Raw genomic sequence first — 18,156 nt, forward strand, 5'->3', positions numbered from 1 at the left:
TACCCACATATAACCTCTGTCTGAGAGCAGGATGGACAGTCATGGTGGCCAACTTGGCTATTTCTGGGCCATTCACCAAAACACTTTCTGCCCCAGAATCCCAGTCTTAATAACCCAGCTGGCACACTTTTTCTAGGCTTCTGCCGAAATCGCTGTACTAAATCCATCAATACGGTTGCCGTGTAGGGCTGAGCCGTTACATGTAAATGAGTCTGGGCAGGGGGCCACTGATCAGGTGGCACCCCTGCTGGTCAGTTCTACGCTTCCCCTCCCCACCCCCCCCATCCTGGGTTATGACAGGACAGACTTCCAGTGGATCAGTCAGAATTGGATATTCAAGATCTGATTCGGATTTTTTATTTTCCTGATCAACAAAGTCTGTTGATTCAGGAGTCTGGTCATCATTTATTGAAATGTTATGAACTTGGCCTATGGGAAGATGTAGACTTGGCTTCTTCCCTGTTAATGTGCCAAGTTCTTGCTCTAGTTTTTCCATATGGTCTTTCAAAAGTTAATTTTCATTTTCTAAAGTATTATTTCTTATTTCCGCATGATTTAAGGCACTTAATAGTGGCCACGTCACCATGGAGGCAGCCGGTTGTCTTTCTTTAGTGATGAGCACATGCTTGCTAAATCCCTGAAAGTATTCTGCCATGCGATATGAGGAGATATTGCCCATAATGTGTAAGGGACCCTTTTTTTCAGTGATAACTGCTAGCTCATAATAGGGCAATCCCACAAATCCTGAGATCTGCCCTGGAATCGTTTTCTCTAGAAGAGTATTGTTCACCCCCTTGACCTATTTATAGAAATTCCAAAGAAAAGACATGATGTAAATTTTAGTATATTTAGCCTGCCTCGCCAAGTGTACAATCAAAGAATATTAGGCTGTTATAATCACAAAATAAACAAGAGAGTTAGGCAAAGTAGACTATGATAACAAGAGAGAATAAATGGAAGGCTTACCCTTAGTTGGGCTCATCCACAAAACACCAGTAGGAGCAATCTCCAGAAGTGATCCTTCCCCACTGGTAGCCAGCTCTTAAATAGGTCTAGGAGAGGTGCAGCCAGGCTCCACCCCTTCCGGCAGCACAGGAGAATTGCCTTCAGCTGTGCTCCTCTGGCTGACTCAGGTGATCAATCAGAGGTTCAGGCCGTGACTCAGCAGTTCCCATACATGTGCTCATTAGTAAACTTCTATCTACTCTTGTACACGTATCTCTATGTTCACCTGTGGCACTTTACTGGCAAAAAATCTATCTGGTGTTTCTTCTCCACGGACTGCCTCTAAGGCAACTTGGATTTGATCTTTGCCTTCGATACCTTCTTCACTTAAATTCCTTTTTTTTTTTTCTTCTTTTTTTTAGGGAGACATGAGATCAATTAGGACTCAGGTGTTTCAAGGGGAAAGTATACTGATTTTTCTGAAATGCTTTCACTGTTTTCCACCCCTTTGAGAAGAAGAAATGCGTGTGTGTATAAAACTTCATAGCAGAATTTGACCTTTTATTAAAGGGTACTTTGAAAAGGAAATCATTATCATAATCTCTTTAGTACAAAAGAGCCATAGCCTACCAAATGAATCATAATTTCAGGATTAGGATCACTGGCAGACTAGTGCAGTATTATTTGTATTCATTTCCGCACAAATCTAGAGCAAATTTGCAATGTTTCTTTTGATGTAATCACTTTGGACTAGATTTTTAGAGATATGCTTTTGAAAATAAATAGTTTTCTCCATCTTTAGGAATTAAATACCACTAATATCTGACTTTTCATGGATGTATGGTCACCAATAATTGTCCACGTATTTCTGAGATGAAAAGATTTTATCCAGCATATTTTAATTCTCATTAACTGGCATCTCTGCATTTCTAAGAGAGAGAAAAATAGATATGAAAAGTAACTGCTTTCTTACAACAGCACAGATGGTTCTCTAGGATTTTAGCTAATTTCCATTTAACACTTGAAATAAATAGAATTTTTTTTCAACCTCCTACTTAATTTCAGTTAAGGAAGAATTTTGTTCAATTTTCCTCAGTTGTCTCTAAAATGTACTAACTAATCTGCACAGGCTAGGGCAGGGGAGCAAGATTCATTTTGCTTCATATAAGTCATCTTTAAGTTAGGCACCAATTAAGTTATCTCATCTACCCATCTATAGTCAGTGGAGACAAAAAAATGGATCCAAAGGGAATTTCCTTCAGTATCTTACATGCTCATCTTGGAATGAGATTCATCACCATCAGGGGACACTTCCTGCCTTACAAGTCACACTTTCTTCTATGATGGCTGAAATGCCATGAAATGAATCCCTCACCATCTAGCAAAGGGAATATTGTTAGTAAATGTAGGGGTTGAAGGCGATGTTACTTTTTACTTAGCGACAGATCACGCTTTCTGGACAATCATCCACGTTAAGGTGGTAGGGGATTGCTCTGAGGAGTGATACAGGAGAGCACACACTTTATCAGACATATGATTCACACCTAGCAATGTGGTGCAGCTCTGGGTGAGTTCTCTCCAATTCAGTTTTCCCACCTTTCTTATGAGTCATGCTATGATTTTCTTTTCACAGCTCCAGCTGCTGTGCTTCTCTACTTGCAATTGTTACATATACATCAAAAGATTTATTTCTGAGCATCACTGGAGCAGGAGTAGACTCAGAAGTATAAACACTGACGCCACAACCCTAGGCAGCAAAACAAAACAATACAGTTATTTTTAAACTCTTGGGACTTCTGCTTGCCTGGTTGATGGCTTTTAGCTCTGGAGAGGGAAGCAGGGGAGAGCACACAGATGGGTCTTTGCTCGGTGGAAATGGGATACAGGCTGAGTACTGGCACATGGTCATCCCTCCTGCTAACTTGGCCTGGCAGTCCTTGGTGCAGTTCCAATCTGCAGTATTTTCCCAGAGAATAAATGCTTGGCACGTGTGCCTGGCACTTGGATGAGGCAGGGATGGTTCCCTGGTGACACAGCGTGTGCGAGCAAGGCATTTGTTTATTCCAAAGGATGTGACTGGCGATGTAGGAGTTTTCAGACAGAAAATGGTTTCTAGTCTGTTTCATTTCTCTGAATGCTACCTCTCATGTCCTAAGTATCAGATACCACAGGGGTGATGTTGTGGTTTTCCTGTTAGCAGCATGACAGATGCTCTCACTAAGTAATTGTGCACTGACAAATGGAGTCAGTCACTCATGCTTTGGATTCTGCTTCCTTAAAATGATGCTGAGGCTTCAGGTTGATTGCTGTTTTTTAATGCCTTAGTTAAAAGCCATATGAAGCTCTGACACAAAGTCCTCTCTGGACCTACAGTGTAGTCATAAGCAATGATTTATATGACTGATAAACTTCAGCAGTTCTCCCACTTTGTTGCAGTTACATTGCAGTCTTGAATCTAGATTATTAATAATATTTCTATTTCGGGGTAGCAATGTAAAAAGCAGATCCATTCTATTTTTTAAAATGCTTCATCTTCCCCCACATTTAAAATACACCTATTTTTACATGCTGCTGTGGCAACTTCATGTAGCCTGTAACTTTGTGGGAATCAGGAAGTCTGATGAAAGGGATGTGGGATGGCAGTGCTCTGAGAACTGTTCATTTTCTCAGGCTGTAGGGCAAGTCCCACAGTAAACATCTGCATTTAGGTATTCCATGTCACAGGAGCAGTGTAGAAGTCATCACTGTGTGTTGTGTCTTCATTGCATTATCGACTGTGGTGGTGAACAGATGGGTTTCTATTGGTTTTTAATTTTACTGTTTTATGTAAGTATTACACTGTGTATAGTGGCAAATAGACTAAGAATGAAGACTTTCCGAACTATGGAGGTGCTCCATTCAGCTATTATCTTGGAGTAATTAGATTATGACAGAAGCCTAGATTTTATTTCACTCTAGGAGCAGGCTAATCTGTGTGAAACAAGGCGTAAGTATCATCTTCTTTCTTTGTTGTACACTAATTTTTTTTTCCTCCCAAAGAGAGCTTTCTTATGGTTTCCACAGGACATCGCGTACAAACTTCTAGTAATGACATGACAGACCCAGAATACCTGTCTCAATGAACGTACATAATGATAGCAAGGCCGCAATGTTTACCGACTTCTTCACCAAAAAAAAAAAAAAGGAAAGAAAGAATAAGAAATAAATCAGTATGCTAGACACGTGTTTTCCACTAACAACATTGTCTGTAGTGTCCTAAAACCATTGAAGTCTGTTTGTCCAAGGTTAGCAGTCTACAGCTGTCTCTTCTGTTGCTCTACTAAAATGTTGACACCTCATTTTTTACTTTTTTTAACCTTTAATGGTATAATGATTAATTTGTAAGATTCCTGTATTTGACATTGTTTTTCTTTTTATTTTACTCCCTGCTTTTTGCATTCTCTTCTTTTTTTTTTTTCCTCCCACCCTTCATTCCCATTTTTTACTATTATTTTCGTCTTGTGTTACCTTCTTTCCTTCTCTCCCTCATCCCTGCTATTCCTGCTGCTATAGCCTCACAGGCTGGGGAAGCTGGCCGAGCAGGTAGGGGATTTTCATGTTCCCTCAATACCCACCTATCAGCTTCCAACAGTGGGACAGACTAGAAATTGAGTCTGGAGATTGGGGATTTTCAGATCCTTTTATGAAATTGTATGAGTCCATTTCAGCTTTATCTGGATGCAGGTTTCATCAAATACTAGTTTTCTGTTGTAACTATTTCATTCACACTAAAAATAACAAGTACCATAGTGTCTTTGATTTTCAAACTCAACTGTTTCCATTATTTTATAAACCAATTCAGGTTTAGTTTTATTTTTTAAAGATAACCAATTATTTTCTTGTTTTTGTTTCTAACATTGCATCTATTTGAAATAAGCTCTCCACTCAGCACTAGTCTGTTACACTGCTGAGTTTACTAGTAGACTCAAAATTGTGTCGTTAATAGCTAGAGAGGATATTGTATCTTGTATTGTGTATAACAAGCTAAAGAGGCTAACATGCATGTGCAGCTCTGTTACTCTCTTTCTCCTCTGGTGACGGGTCACTATCAGTGTTTGTACAGTATCAGTTGGTAGTGATAGCTCTTTCCCCTTTAGATACAAAATTATGTATTCATTTAATTCTGTCACAATTTCTGATGCTGAACAAATTGTGAAACTACTAGCCAGCATTGCAGAAACACAGAATTTAGTGCCAGACATTCCTAATGGGAAGAATTGTACACAGCAAAATATGCCACCAGGACAAAAGTCACTATCTGCTGTTTTAAATAACGTAGATCTAAGTAACTGATAAAGGAGTTCCTGCTTTTGTAGCTCACTAGGGCTAGGTGAATTTATCTGCTGAAAGGAAGATTCCAAAGTTCCAATGTTCCAAAATGAAGTTGTGCTTTTCTTCTAGCTTTCTACTTAGCAGTGATGTGAACTATGCAGCAGAGAAAAGAGCCCTACAGAGGCTACAAAGACTACAGCACTGAAAATTTATGTGTTCTACAGGGATGGGGTTGAAGTCTTGGATAAGGGAAAATCATGGCAGGTTACAAGACTGCAGCAAAACTATGAGTGGAAAGGCCTACAAGACTATCATCTCTGCACAAAACAATACTAAAATTAGTCTACTGTTATTCAAGTAACTAAATATGCCATCAAACAAAAGGTTTAAATTATGATATGGAAGACTGAAAAGGAACAGAATAATTCCTTATAGATCTTCAGTCCACATATGTTCATGTCATGCGTGCTACCTTTAATATCTTTAGCTTCAAATATATTCTCTGTTGCATGTATGGAAGATTCTCAGTAAATCATGCTTCACGTTCCTGACCATGTGCTTCTGCCATTTACCTGTGTCTCCTCAGCCGTTTCCGCATTCCTTTAGATGACAAAATGTGTGTAACATTTTTGTATGTATCCACGTGCTGATTTCTTGGCCTTCTGTAGCAATTTAAACCTCTGTGTACATGTGTTTGGTTAAATAGTACAGCCGCTTGATGTTTTTACCAACCACAAGGTACCTGACGGTAGGTATGGGTGCTCTTTCTGACTCTAAAGCTGAGCTTTGTTTGATGAACAGCTTAAATATAACTTGTCATTTGATCAGTGTAATTAGCAGTGAAATGAATGTCAGTTATTCGGGGAGTAAATCTTTTTTCTCCTCCCAGTCTCCAAGTTCTGATTAGCTGATATTGTTGTTTGCAGGGAACGTCTGGACCGGATCCAACCACAGTCTATGTTGATATGAGGGCACTGAGGCATGACAGGTCGGAACCACCTTTTTCTTTTTCTATAATAAATACAAAACAGATTTTCCAGCAAGAAGTCTACTTCAGCACTCTGCACGTTGAAAGCTTTTGTAATCCTCCTGAATTGTTTGTGTTAATTCCTACTTTTAGTGAGCTGAAATAGTTACTTTTATTAGCTGGTTAATTAATTAACATGACCATTGATAAAACTGGAGCATTTGGCATAGCTGCTGTTAACTAACAAGATTCCCAGCTTCTCAGGGTTCCCTGACACTTGTTTCAGATGGGCAGTTCCTAAGAAATGGGTTCCTCTTGGGCCTATTGGCTTCACAGATGTGTTTCTCCTTGGCAAGGCCAGTGAGGAGATTGTGAGGGGATTTGACCGTAATTCTTAACACTGTATGAGGGATTATTATTTACTTCAGACGTTGTGAGCAACCACATTCTGTAACACTGGATGTCTTCTATCTTTAATGTCAGATAATCATATAGCAAATGACAACTAAAATTTTTCATTGGTGTTACTCAGGAGATGTATGAAACCTTCTGGATACAGAGGAGCTTGTAATTTCATGCATAATTTTAGAAAATACCTATGCATGTATGTTTCACTTTTCCAATGTCATAGTCAAAAGTCTAGCAGGTAGTCTCAACGTTTTCTTTTGACAAAACAGAGCTTTCAGTTAATTCTGGAGGAAATAAATATTTAATTGATGATGTTCTCCAGTCTCGGTGCCATAAAAATCATAATCCCAATAAGGACTCTTTTTTTTTTTTTTTTTTTTTGCTCTTTGTCTTTTGCCCTTCATAAAAACTTAACAGTGGAGAATTTGTTCCTCTTAGGCAAGTATTGACTTTCATATCGATAAAGTGACTGGGTCAGCTTGCAGGGTACAGAGCTCAGGGCAGTACTGGCACTTTCCCATGCAGCCCCATGAGTATTTCATAAATGCAAGTCAGAACAGAAGCTTGCAGGCTCGCACTGTAGGCAACACACAGATTCTAACTTGAACCAAGCTTTGTTCTGTTCAGCATACACAGTGCTGAACTCACATACTCAGTTTTCTCTTCCATGTATATCGTGCTGCCAGGCTGAGGAGGGTTGGGGATTTGTCTTGCATGTGCACAGACGTCCAGTTCAGAGCTGCCTGCCTGGAACCCCTGTAGTGAAGAGACAGTGGTTGATTTTGGGGTGTGATTATCCTGTTCTCTTCTAAGTGTTCAGTTTAAGAAGAGATTAATTGGACTCACAAGTGTGTGCTTTCTTCCGTTAGCTCTAAAAGAAACATAGAATAGTTAAGTGAAATATAAATACAGGTATTTTCCTATAGCACATAGAACTTGGCAGGTGAAAGAAAGGAACTGTGAGATACTTGACACTTCCACCATTTTTTTCTTCCTTTTGCACACTCTGTTACCAAAGTAATACCCATGTTTGATCCGTTCTTTATGATGCTGCTGCCTACGTAACCCAGCAATCTTGGGGTACCTGACTTGGGGTACACTGCAGTGCTGTGTAGGCATGCTTATACTCAGCATAAGTAGAAGAAGTATTCTGTCACTGTTTACCATGAGTTTGTCATCTCTGCAGTGCACTGCAGAAAGTAGGTTTACATGAGAAGTTGAATGATTTACGTTTTAAAACAGTTGTGAGAAGTGTAGCCTTTCTTTCTCAAAGCCAAACTGATTTTATGACTGGGATAAAACTCATCAAGTCTAAAGTGGTGCCCTGGACTCCTTCTGTGGTTTGTGAAAAGGGACACACACCACTGGTGTAATGCAGCTATTTTGGACGTACATCAGCACGGGATGCATTGCCCTTTGACATGCCTTTCTTTCTATATTGATGAGGAAGGGAGTTTACACAACTAACTTAAACCTAACATTTGTTTTTCAATAGAGACTTTAAGGTGAGACTTCTGTTTCCCCAAAGTGTTTGTGTTGATCTCAGAGCTCTTAAATGGTTGAAGCTAAGTTGAACACAAGGTAGGTGTATATCCATTAGTGCCATTCGAGTGCAGGAGAAAGAGCTATTGAATCATTAAAAATAAAGTTGTAGTTACAAAGGGGAAGGATAAAGCTGAAGGATAAATGTCATTGTCTGGAGATATTCAAGATCCATTTGGATGCTTTTCTGTGCAACCTGCTCTAGGGAACTACTTTAGCATTGGGTTGGACTCAGTGATCTCCAGAAGTCTCTCTTAGACTTTGTGATTCTGTGATTTACAGTTTTATAACAATAACAATAATTTTAATCAACAAAAAAATAACTTTATTTGACATAATCTCTTCACACTTGCTGTTTGTAACCATTTTAATGGAACTCAATGCCACTATCACTTAGCAGCAACTGAGACTGGTTTACATAGCTGTGAGAGTGTACGACCTGATGAGGCTTTGCAGGTCAGCCCCTCCCAGCAGTATGGAAAAATTGCACAAATTGCACTGTGCACATAATGCTTTTTTTTTTTTTTTTTTTTTTTTTTTTAATATATTTCTTAAGATGGACGCATTTGGAGTTTCAGGAAAATCCTGCTGTGAGGTGCAACCATCCAGGCACTGACAAGCATCAGTTCTGATAGTAGAATAAGAACTGAGTTGCCTAACCATGAGCATCTGGTACAATTTTAGTGCTACAGTTACTCCATCAGGGCTTGCCTGATGAACTTGCTAACACTAATCAGATGTCCCATCGCCCTGTGCTTTCTTAGTCGGCATTAGATTCCTCTGTTTGGGAAACTGAGCAACATCTTAACAGCAAGAGTATGCAGCCCTTGTTTGTTCTTGGTCATCAAGATTGTTCTACTCATGTCACTGAGTTTCTCTCAGGGCGGGCAAGAAAGATAACATCAGGAAGAATGAGCAGCAAAAACAGGCAAGTCCCAGCTGTGCTGCTTATTAAAGAAAAAGGCAAGGAAGGATCCCTGAGTTATCAACAGGTGACTGATAAAGAAAAGAAAGAAAGAAGGTAGTTGACAAAACTAGCCACTTCATCAAACTGAGACTAGGCTTTATGGACGTTCCAAAATAAATCTTCCTTTCACATAGGCAGAGGAAAAGTGTCCTTTAAAATGTTCTTCAGGAGATCAAGCTGGATTTTCAAATGTTATTTTGGCTGCAAGTTGTATTTAGGTTGTTTCTGAATGGGCAAGAATGAAGACTTCAACTTCCAACCTCCCCAGGCTGTTCTTTACCCAGCGAAGAGTGTACCTGTTTATGCCACGGGCTGCCAGCTTTCAGGAAGGCTGTGGGAAAAAGTGTCAAAGGCTTTGCTGATGTCTAGGTAGACTATGTAAACAGCCTTTTCCTCATCCACCGGGTGAGTCACTCCATCATAGGAGGAGATCAGGTTGGTCAAGCAGGACCTGCCTTCTGTGAACCCATGCTGGCTAGGCCTGATCTCTCAGTTGTCCTTCAGATGCCATATGATCACTCTCAAGATGATCTGTTCCATAAACATTCCTGAGATAAGATATTTCATATCTGTTTTCATAAACCCACATATCCTTACCTTTTGATCTTGTCTCTAATTCCAGCATTCTCTTTAGCTAAATAATAATTGCACTTAATTATCATTCATAGAATCACAGAATGGCTTGAGTTGGAAGGGACCTTAAAGATCATCAAGCTCCAACACCCCTGCTGGGGCAGGTTTACTAACCATGAGATCAGGCAGCCCGGGAGCCCATCCAACCTGCCTTGAACACCCGCATGAATGTGGCATCTGCAGCTTCCCTTGGGCCACCTGTACCAGTGCCTCACCACCCTCTGAAAAAAGAATTTTTCACCTAACATGTAACCTAAATATTCCTTTTTTTAGTTACCCTTTATCCTATCACTGTCAGACCATCAGCCTCCCAAATTCAAATGATTTTAATTTCATCAAGTTCAGACTGTTGGGTTGTTTTGTTTTGTTTTTTGATGGCTGCTTGGCTGCTTGGTTGTTTTGTTTCTTTTTTCTTTCAGTGCAGTCAAATAAAAACAGTATTCAATCTATTAAACCCTTTTCTAGCTTGCTACATTTTCCTTTGAGCTGCATATAATAATAATGGGATACTCGGATAGTTTGCCACAGGCTCAGTGGCAAAGACAGCTGGCACCAAGCAGGGAGCCAAGTCCAGATGTAGGATATTACCAGGTAGAGGCAGTGGGATGTAATTTGGTTCATTTTTTATTCTGGCAGTTACTGATGATGCAGCATGTGGCATCCAAGATCTTTCATTGAAATATCCCCATTCCATCATTAGAATTAATTATTTTATTCGTATTTCCTACTGTACTCATTAAAAAAGCAGTTAGTGGATCTGTAAAAATATCTTGTCTTTTTATGTGGTCTCTGACATCTTTGTGCCATGGATGTAAATCACTGAATCTCTTCAAAACTAAAAATAACTGGCTTTTGTGTATGCAGACTTGATTTTCTAGGAAGCTATTTGTATGTTGTGCTAAATCTGTTTTTCTCATACTTCTGGAGTATTCAGAGAGCTCTGAACTTTATTAGCCAAACTGGGAAATATTGTTCCCTTGATATGGTAAAGGGAATGAGAATGGAAGACTGGAGTTCCATTCGCTAACAAAAGAACAGTGATAGAGTTTCAGAGAGTTGTGAAAACAGTTACTTAGGTTTTATTATTATGGATTGTTTATATACTGATCCCAGTCTCAAATGCAGACTGTCAAAAAGGATCAGCAAAGGCTTTGCCTCCATTTTAATATATTCCAGCAGTTCAGACTTCATGCAGGAAAAGAAAAATAGCCTTTATCCTAGCTGTCAATAGTTTGTTATTCTGCGCCGTATTTTATTGAAACTTTCACATTGTGTGTACATTTTTTTTGAGTAATACCAAGCAACAAAACCACAGGAGTTTTTTCTGGTTCTTGAACACTTCTTTTCCATCTCCCTTGAAGAATACTCCTACTGCAAGGTTACCAGACAAAAGAACTACTTAGCTAAATTATTATGTAAGCTACAGTCACAGCAGTGTGCTGCAGCACAGTCACAGCATGAAGGTTAACATTTTATGGACACGTAGTGGAGAAAATAGACTGGAGGGATACATGTCAGGAAGAGTCATGCTAATGACAAGTGACAATAAAATAGTTACCTTTCGTGAAGCATTAATTGATTAACCATACTTGAAAGCAATTTACCAGTGGTTACAAAAAAGAAACGTTGATAACTGCTCCCTCGTGCTCTGGGGAGCATTGCTTTTTCCCACTCTTGTAGTAGGTTACAGTGCACAGAATCCATTTGTAGGCTACAGAAAATGCCATTTTTCAATAATTCACTCTGTGTGGGATTCTGAAGGGGTAACAGGTAATAACATGAATATGTTATTGTCCCCTTGGACACATGGTCGCTTTTTGCTCTACAGTGAGATTTAGTAGGTGCAGTGTGTGGAGTTTGTTGAGTTTGGAAGTGCTGGGTACCTACCTGGGGAGCTGTTCCAAACACTGACCTGACAAATCACCAGAGCAGCAAGCTCTCCTACAAATTGCACTGTGTCAGGTGCCACCTCCAGCAGTGCTGCTGTAGTCATCCTGAGCTCTGAGGATCATCTGGTACAGGTCACTTTACTTCCAATTTCACACATTATTTATGCATCTTTTTTTAGACTGTCCATTGCTGTTTGGTTGTTTTTCTGTTAGCACAGGGACAGATTTTCTTGGAAGAATGAAAAGCTTTTCATCCTTATGAAGTCAACAGAGAAGTTAACTCTGTTGTAAGAGGAAAAAGGGTTGAGGTCCTTAAAATCAAGCCTGAAACCCTCTAGGTTTTAATTAGGCCAAGTTTTAATTAGTCTAACTTGTGATGCAGTTTGGTTTTGAGGATTCTATGGTAGAAATGTATGGATTTAGGGGTATTTTGCACACTATCATCTTGTAGAATCTCATCAACAAGTTTAAGCTGTTACAGTACTGGTAAAAACCCTCCTTGTTCTTCGTGTTCCTTTAGGCAAAAATACAGCATTAGCCTTTTAATGACATTGTATTTTGTATCTGTCCCCCAAATCCCGTTGGTAGTATTTCCTATGACAAACAAAAGAAAAGTTTGTCCTGGATGGTGAGTTTAACAAAACTTCCTACTTCTGACTTGGAGGTGAAGTCCTGGGGTGCCTGCCCTGGAGGAACCATTGCTGCCTGCAGAGGGGATGAGCCAAGAGCTATGCTCAGCATCTGCTGTTATTTGGAGAACAGCTGACAACCTGGACTGCTGAAGGGGAGCAAACTGTTTAAACATCATCTGAGGGGTTGCTCTGTTTATATGAGAAAATCCAGGGTTGTAACAAAAACGGTAAATATACCGATTTTAAGGGCTTTTAAAGATGTCTTATGTTTCCAGGCATAAACCAAATTCTGTTGTAGGGCAGGAGAAAAGGACAAACATCCCATAACTTTTAGATGGAAACTCACCCCCTCTTGTCCTAATCAGATGGACTTTGAGTTATGAGGGGAATGGGACTCTCACAAAGCAATTTCTGCGCTCTGTAAGGATGGATTACTAGTCCTGGAGGTATTTCCTCCCTTGAAACAAGTCTGTTTTTCTTTGAGAAGGGCTTCATCAAGGGAACATAATGTTGATTTTAGTGGAATAGGACAATAAGAGCTGGATCAAGTGGTGGCTTTTGAGGATGTGGTTTATACCTTAACAATAAATTGAGAAATTCCACTTACACTTCCCTGAAAGAGTAAAGGAATACTGTCACCTGTACCAAGACAAAGGGAAGACAGAAGCCTTAGCTTTCCAGGGTTGCTGTACTGCAGTTTTACATTTACTTAATTGTTTGCAAGTGCCATTTGCACGTCATTCTCCAGACATTAATAATAGAACTAGATGGAAAATGGTTCAAGTTTTATTTTGGCAAATCATCTGTCAGCCTCCAAATAACATTCCAGCTTATTAAAACACACCAACATTTTTATTCCTGAAGAAATCTGATTTTGTTTAAAAAAAAAAAAAAAAAAAAAAGAAGGAATTCCCAATTTCAGTATACTGAGCTTCTGTTGGTGTCCTTATTCCTACCAGAGCTGGGAATTGGTACAGCAAGGTGGCAGGTCGCCATTCTATGGAAGATTTTTTTTTTTTTTTAAGTTCTTCTATTTTCATTTTGTCTTTCTCTCTGCCACCAGTCTGACCATACAGTTACAGGAATGTCTGCATAATGAAGAGAAAAAGGAATTCTCATTCTTCCATTTCCTTTAAAGATAACATGTTACATGTTTGAGTTTTAAAGACAGTATATTCAGCAGTATATTTTGCTTTGTTTTTCTTATTTTTTATGTATACTCATGGAGCATTAAACAAGTAGAGACTGCTTCAGTAGTTGAGGAAAAATATGTAAAAACATGTAATGAACACTTACGAAATTTGGAGCAAGCCATTGTAATTTCTGCAGACCTCACTGCCACGTGCTCTAAGAGATGTGTTTAAGAGATGTATCTCCTGAAGTGCTTTCCATCTGTGTTTTCTTTGTCCTCTTTCCTTGCCATTCTTCACAGGAGGATGGAGCCTTTGCTCTCCCACTTACTGACAGTTACTTGCCATGAATAATTCAGCAGTGGGTGATGTGCCTGAGGGCTACCCGTGGGAAATGGGCTCCCACCTCTGTGACCCGCTGCAGTCCGCCAGCCTCAGGCCCTCACTGGACTCAGGTTGTCAGCACTCTGTAGCTGTGTGAATTCTAAGTAATTTGAGTGTGAGAGCTCAGAAGAACTGTAAAAACACCCTATATTTATATAAGGATCCCTTCCTAACTTTGTTAGAGATGCAATATTCTTTCAAGTAGTTGTATTCAATGGCTCTTAATATACTGCTTCAAGCCTTGCATATTAGCCTGAAGTTTATATATATATATATATGTGTGTGTGTGTGTGTGCATCTGTTTGCAGATGAGCTTATTTACATGAAGAGTGTGAAGCTCAGCCAGGGTTCCCCATAAGTCTCCTGTGACAAGGGTGGTCCCTTCACAATGACTTGAAGCATCCAGGGCTCTGCAGCACTACTGAGCTTTCAGCAAAGCCTTTCTTCTTTCAGTCTGTCTGTAGTTTTAATTCCACTGAATCAGTGTTTGTATGTTGAACTTCTCTGTGCACAGGAAATTACACTGGTGATTGATAAGGAGAGGGAATCCTCCAGTAAGTTCCTCTGCAATAATGCAGGGTACCTGCTCCGTGCATCAGCTGGTGATGTGGATTTGGAAGCTTGCAGTACTATAAGGAGGCTTACAAAGGAAGACTTGATTTCAGAACTTTTACCTTTCAAAACACTTTGTGAATGTAGAGAACATGAATATTGCATCCAGGAAGCTAAAATTCCATCATTTGTTAATAACAAATAGGGTAATTCTGTACCTGAAAAATTATTTCAGGTTTCAAATCATTATAATGAAAGTTTTCCCTGGGTGTGGAGTCTCTTTTTCCTCAATTAGAACAGGGAACATAAGGGATCATAAAATAGAAAAAGCACGTTATATAAAACAAAGTCATCAGCTCACAACAGTGGTTATGAAAAGTGCTGTAAAAACAATTAGCAATAAACAGTGAGTCCTGGGAGGTTTGTAATCTAAACAGAAAGCTGAAGGCTGAAAGCAACACTATACCTGGTTTTGCAGATACAAACCTGAAGCTCAGAGAAGAGAGATGCTGTTTCTGATGGGACATGTGTACAATCAATGAATATACAGATGGTATAGTACATCCAGGAGTTTATCTGATGTAATTATGATACTAGAGTAAGGAAAAGAGGACACTCACCCTATCCTGGTCTTGCATAACAAACTCCAGTGAAGCAGATCTCCAGAAGAGACCCTTCCCCTTGGCAGTCCGCTCTTAAATGGGTCTAGGAGGGGTGCAGCCTGGCTCCACCCTTTCCTGCAGAACAGGTGAATTGCCTTCACCTGTGCTCCCTCATTGCTTGCCTCAGGTGATTAATCTGGCCAGGGGCCAGACTGAGTTCTCTGGAGTCCCAGACCACTTGAAGTAGTTGTGTATTAGACTTTACAGTTTAACAAATTGAATGTGATGAATGTGATGCACATATAACGAAAGCTGAATATCGTGCAGTGGTTTAAGGAGGAAAGCAGAAAAAAAAAATGAGATTTATTTTTACATTTGCCCATAGCTATTTATGATAAAATTACTTTCTTAATTCCCTGAAGCTTTGAATATCCATTTCCTGAACCTGAATTCCTGCCTCATTTTCATTCCTTTGCAACTTTCTGCATTGTCTTAAACCCTTGTATAACCTCTTCTGCTCCTTTATCCAAACATCTGCAGGATAGGAAGCTGTTTCCCTTTGACATCAGGAAATTTGGGACATGAAACATAACTTAGATTTATAGTGAAGCAAGTCTTTGCATTAAAGGTAGTGATTTAGTGCTAATTCTTTAACTGAACTTATTGGTAATGGATTTAGCAGGATTAAAATATGTCCTAGATGTACAGTAGATGTCATGGTTGTTCATTTTGTTGGCTAAAGTTTGTTTCAATCCAAAAATGCCCTTTTTCAGTCTCGGTTGTCTTTATCCGTTATCTGAATTTCTCATACGATGAGAAGAAAACTGTTTTGAAGAAACCAGGACGGTGTACAGAAAGTCTTCTTTCATTATCTAGATTTTCCCTTCAGCCAAAGTGCTCAGGTGTGCCATTTTCTGGCAGTTTCAACTGGGAACTTCATCTTGAAGCTTCTCATAGAATTATAGAATCATAGGGGTTGGAAGGAACCTCTGGGGATCATCAACTTCAGCTCCCCCACTAAAAACAGATTCCCTATAGTAGCTTGAGCAGGAAAGCATCAAATGATCTCATTGATCCATATTTCCATTTTAGAGTACAATGAGCTCATTGCCTTGTAAATTCCAGAATAGTTTATGTGCAGTTTATTGTTTGAGTAAAGAGAGTCCTGAAAGTGTTGAACTTCAAAGGGTTTTTTCAGTAGTGGTGTCTGTCTGAGAAATGTTGCTGATGGCAGTGGCTGACGGCATTCGAGAGTTCCTGGCTGTTTCAGTTGTAACTGGGAAGTCACTGGTTTGTAGAATATAGCTACACAGAGGTACAGGTCTCAGACATTAAGTGCCTTTAAATTAGATTTTGGTTAACATTTCCAATGAAATAAATGTGGTTTTTTTTTTCACCAGAAAACATGATTTTGTGGAAGTTGAAAGAGTCAATTTTGACAGATCTTTACAGCTTAAGAAACAAGATTAAATGGTCAAAGCGCCCTACTTTAACTTTCGAATTTTTGCTCTTGATGGTGTTTAAAACATTTTTAGTTTGGAGAGTTAATGAAGCTACAGTTAAAAAAAAAATTAGATAGAATCTCTTTGTCTGACCTGCAGCGTTTTTTTCTGTCTACATGTTCATTTTTCACCTCTTTGTTCCAGCTTAATATGCAACAATTTTCAAAACATGTTTCTTGCATGATAAGAAAATATCCACTTTTTCCCCACAAGCTCAACTTGTAATGTAAGATGATGATCAGCAAGAAATAATAAGTCTGAAATGAAACCAAGGTTTCCCATCATATCTTCTTGCCGCAGAAGGTTTTTGGCTAAGGGGAGGACTTAGGGGATATATATAGATGTTTTTGTATTTTCAGTGCATTTTCAGTATATGGTAGGCTGTACTTAAATCATACTGTATCTGATTTCCTCTAGCTTTTGTTGCTGAAGTTTTTCAAATGTGAAAAATCAGCTGCTGAAAAACATACCATCCTAACAGAAGAACTAAGAATTAAGAAATGAAAAAGGTGGACTTCCATGCTGGTGTGACTGCAAAGTTCCAGACAGGAGGAAGAATGATAAGAAAGGGTTGGTAGGGTAGACAGGGAATGAGAGCTTGATGTTGGAAAATGCTTTGGTGCACAGCCTGGCTGACAGCAGAGGATGCTTGGCACACTGACATGGGGGTGGGGAGAGGTATGAGGCTCAGCTTGTGGGAGTGACTGTAAAGGAAAGACCAAAGTTCAAGGGGTGGGATTTTGCCATGTGTTAGGGTAGAGCCAAAGTCTTTACTCGTTCAGCAAGAAAAGGAGAAATTTTTCTAATTTTACATGGGGAACTACTCAGAAATAATAAGAGGAAGCTAAGAAAAATTCCTGCCAAACAGGACAGTAAAAAGACCATGAAGTACATTCAGTTGAGAAATTAATTCTGAAGGGAAGTAGGAGAAGCCCCATCATTTGAAATGCTGTAACAGGAGTAGACGAAGCACTCAGAGAGCAGTGCTGGGAGTAGCCTTTTTTGGCAGGGAGCTGGACTGGAATGACCTAATAGCTTCTTTCCATCTCTATTAGAATCAAAGAGCCTGAAGTCTTTCCCAGTGCAACAACACAGCTGTGTTTAAAGGTTTTCCCAATTTTGGCATCATAACACTGGTTACTACCACCTTGCATGTTCCAGGCCCTTCAGATTCCCCAGACCTTACTTAATTGCTCTGCTGACAGATTCCTTGATTTGTGAGAGTACCAGCTAACTGTGGAATATATTTGGAGTTTTTGTCACCAGATAGAAAAAGGAACCTCAGCGTAATCTGCAACTCCATGTGAACAGTTGGGCAGAAAGGCACTGTTCCTGTATTTCAGTATCCCCTGCACTGCTCAGTACAATGCCGGTTAGCTGTAGGTTGCCAGCTTTCATTCTGAAGTCAGACTTCAGTTCTGCTTTTCTGTCATAAGAGTTTGATTTGAAGGAGATAAAATCCATCCATCCAATGTATTAAATAGTAATGAGAAAAATAACTCAAGCCCTTACTGTTGTTTTGACTACATTTTCAATTAAATCCCGTTAGGCAGGCTTTGAAATCTAAGCAGATTTCTCAACTGCAGAGCACCAGTTCAAAATCTTTTCTTAAGAAAAAAAGACTGATTCTTTGGAGCCAAAGAAGAAAATGTTAAAAATCATACTCTCCCATGCCCTGCTGTATAAATACTG

At 39.4% G+C, this 18,156-nt stretch overlaps 1 protein-coding gene across 6 annotated transcripts in view; it reads left to right on the top strand.

The window, feature by feature from the left end:
- DIP2C (disco interacting protein 2 homolog C) overlaps positions 1 to 18,156 on the top strand; it is a 290,929-nt gene that overhangs the window by 257,777 nt on the left and 14,996 nt on the right. For 4 of the 6 annotated variants that reach the window (XM_042817356.1, XM_042817358.1, XM_042817361.1 and 1 more), the window contains 2 exons: positions 4,498 to 4,527; positions 6,183 to 6,244. In XM_042817356.1, the coding sequence (XP_042673290.1) occupies positions 4,498 to 4,527; positions 6,183 to 6,244 (92 nt within the window). The remainder of the gene's footprint in view (positions 1 to 4,497; positions 4,528 to 6,182; positions 6,245 to 18,156) is intronic. The other 2 variants (XM_042817357.1, XM_042817362.1) reach the window with 1 other exon arrangement.

Source organism: Centrocercus urophasianus, unplaced genomic scaffold (assembly GCF_019232065.1).
Source record: "Centrocercus urophasianus isolate 14NV4802_14NV808 unplaced genomic scaffold, USGS_Curo_1.0 seq_16, whole genome shotgun sequence".
In the NCBI taxonomy this organism is placed as follows: domain Eukaryota; kingdom Metazoa; phylum Chordata; class Aves; order Galliformes; family Phasianidae; genus Centrocercus; species Centrocercus urophasianus.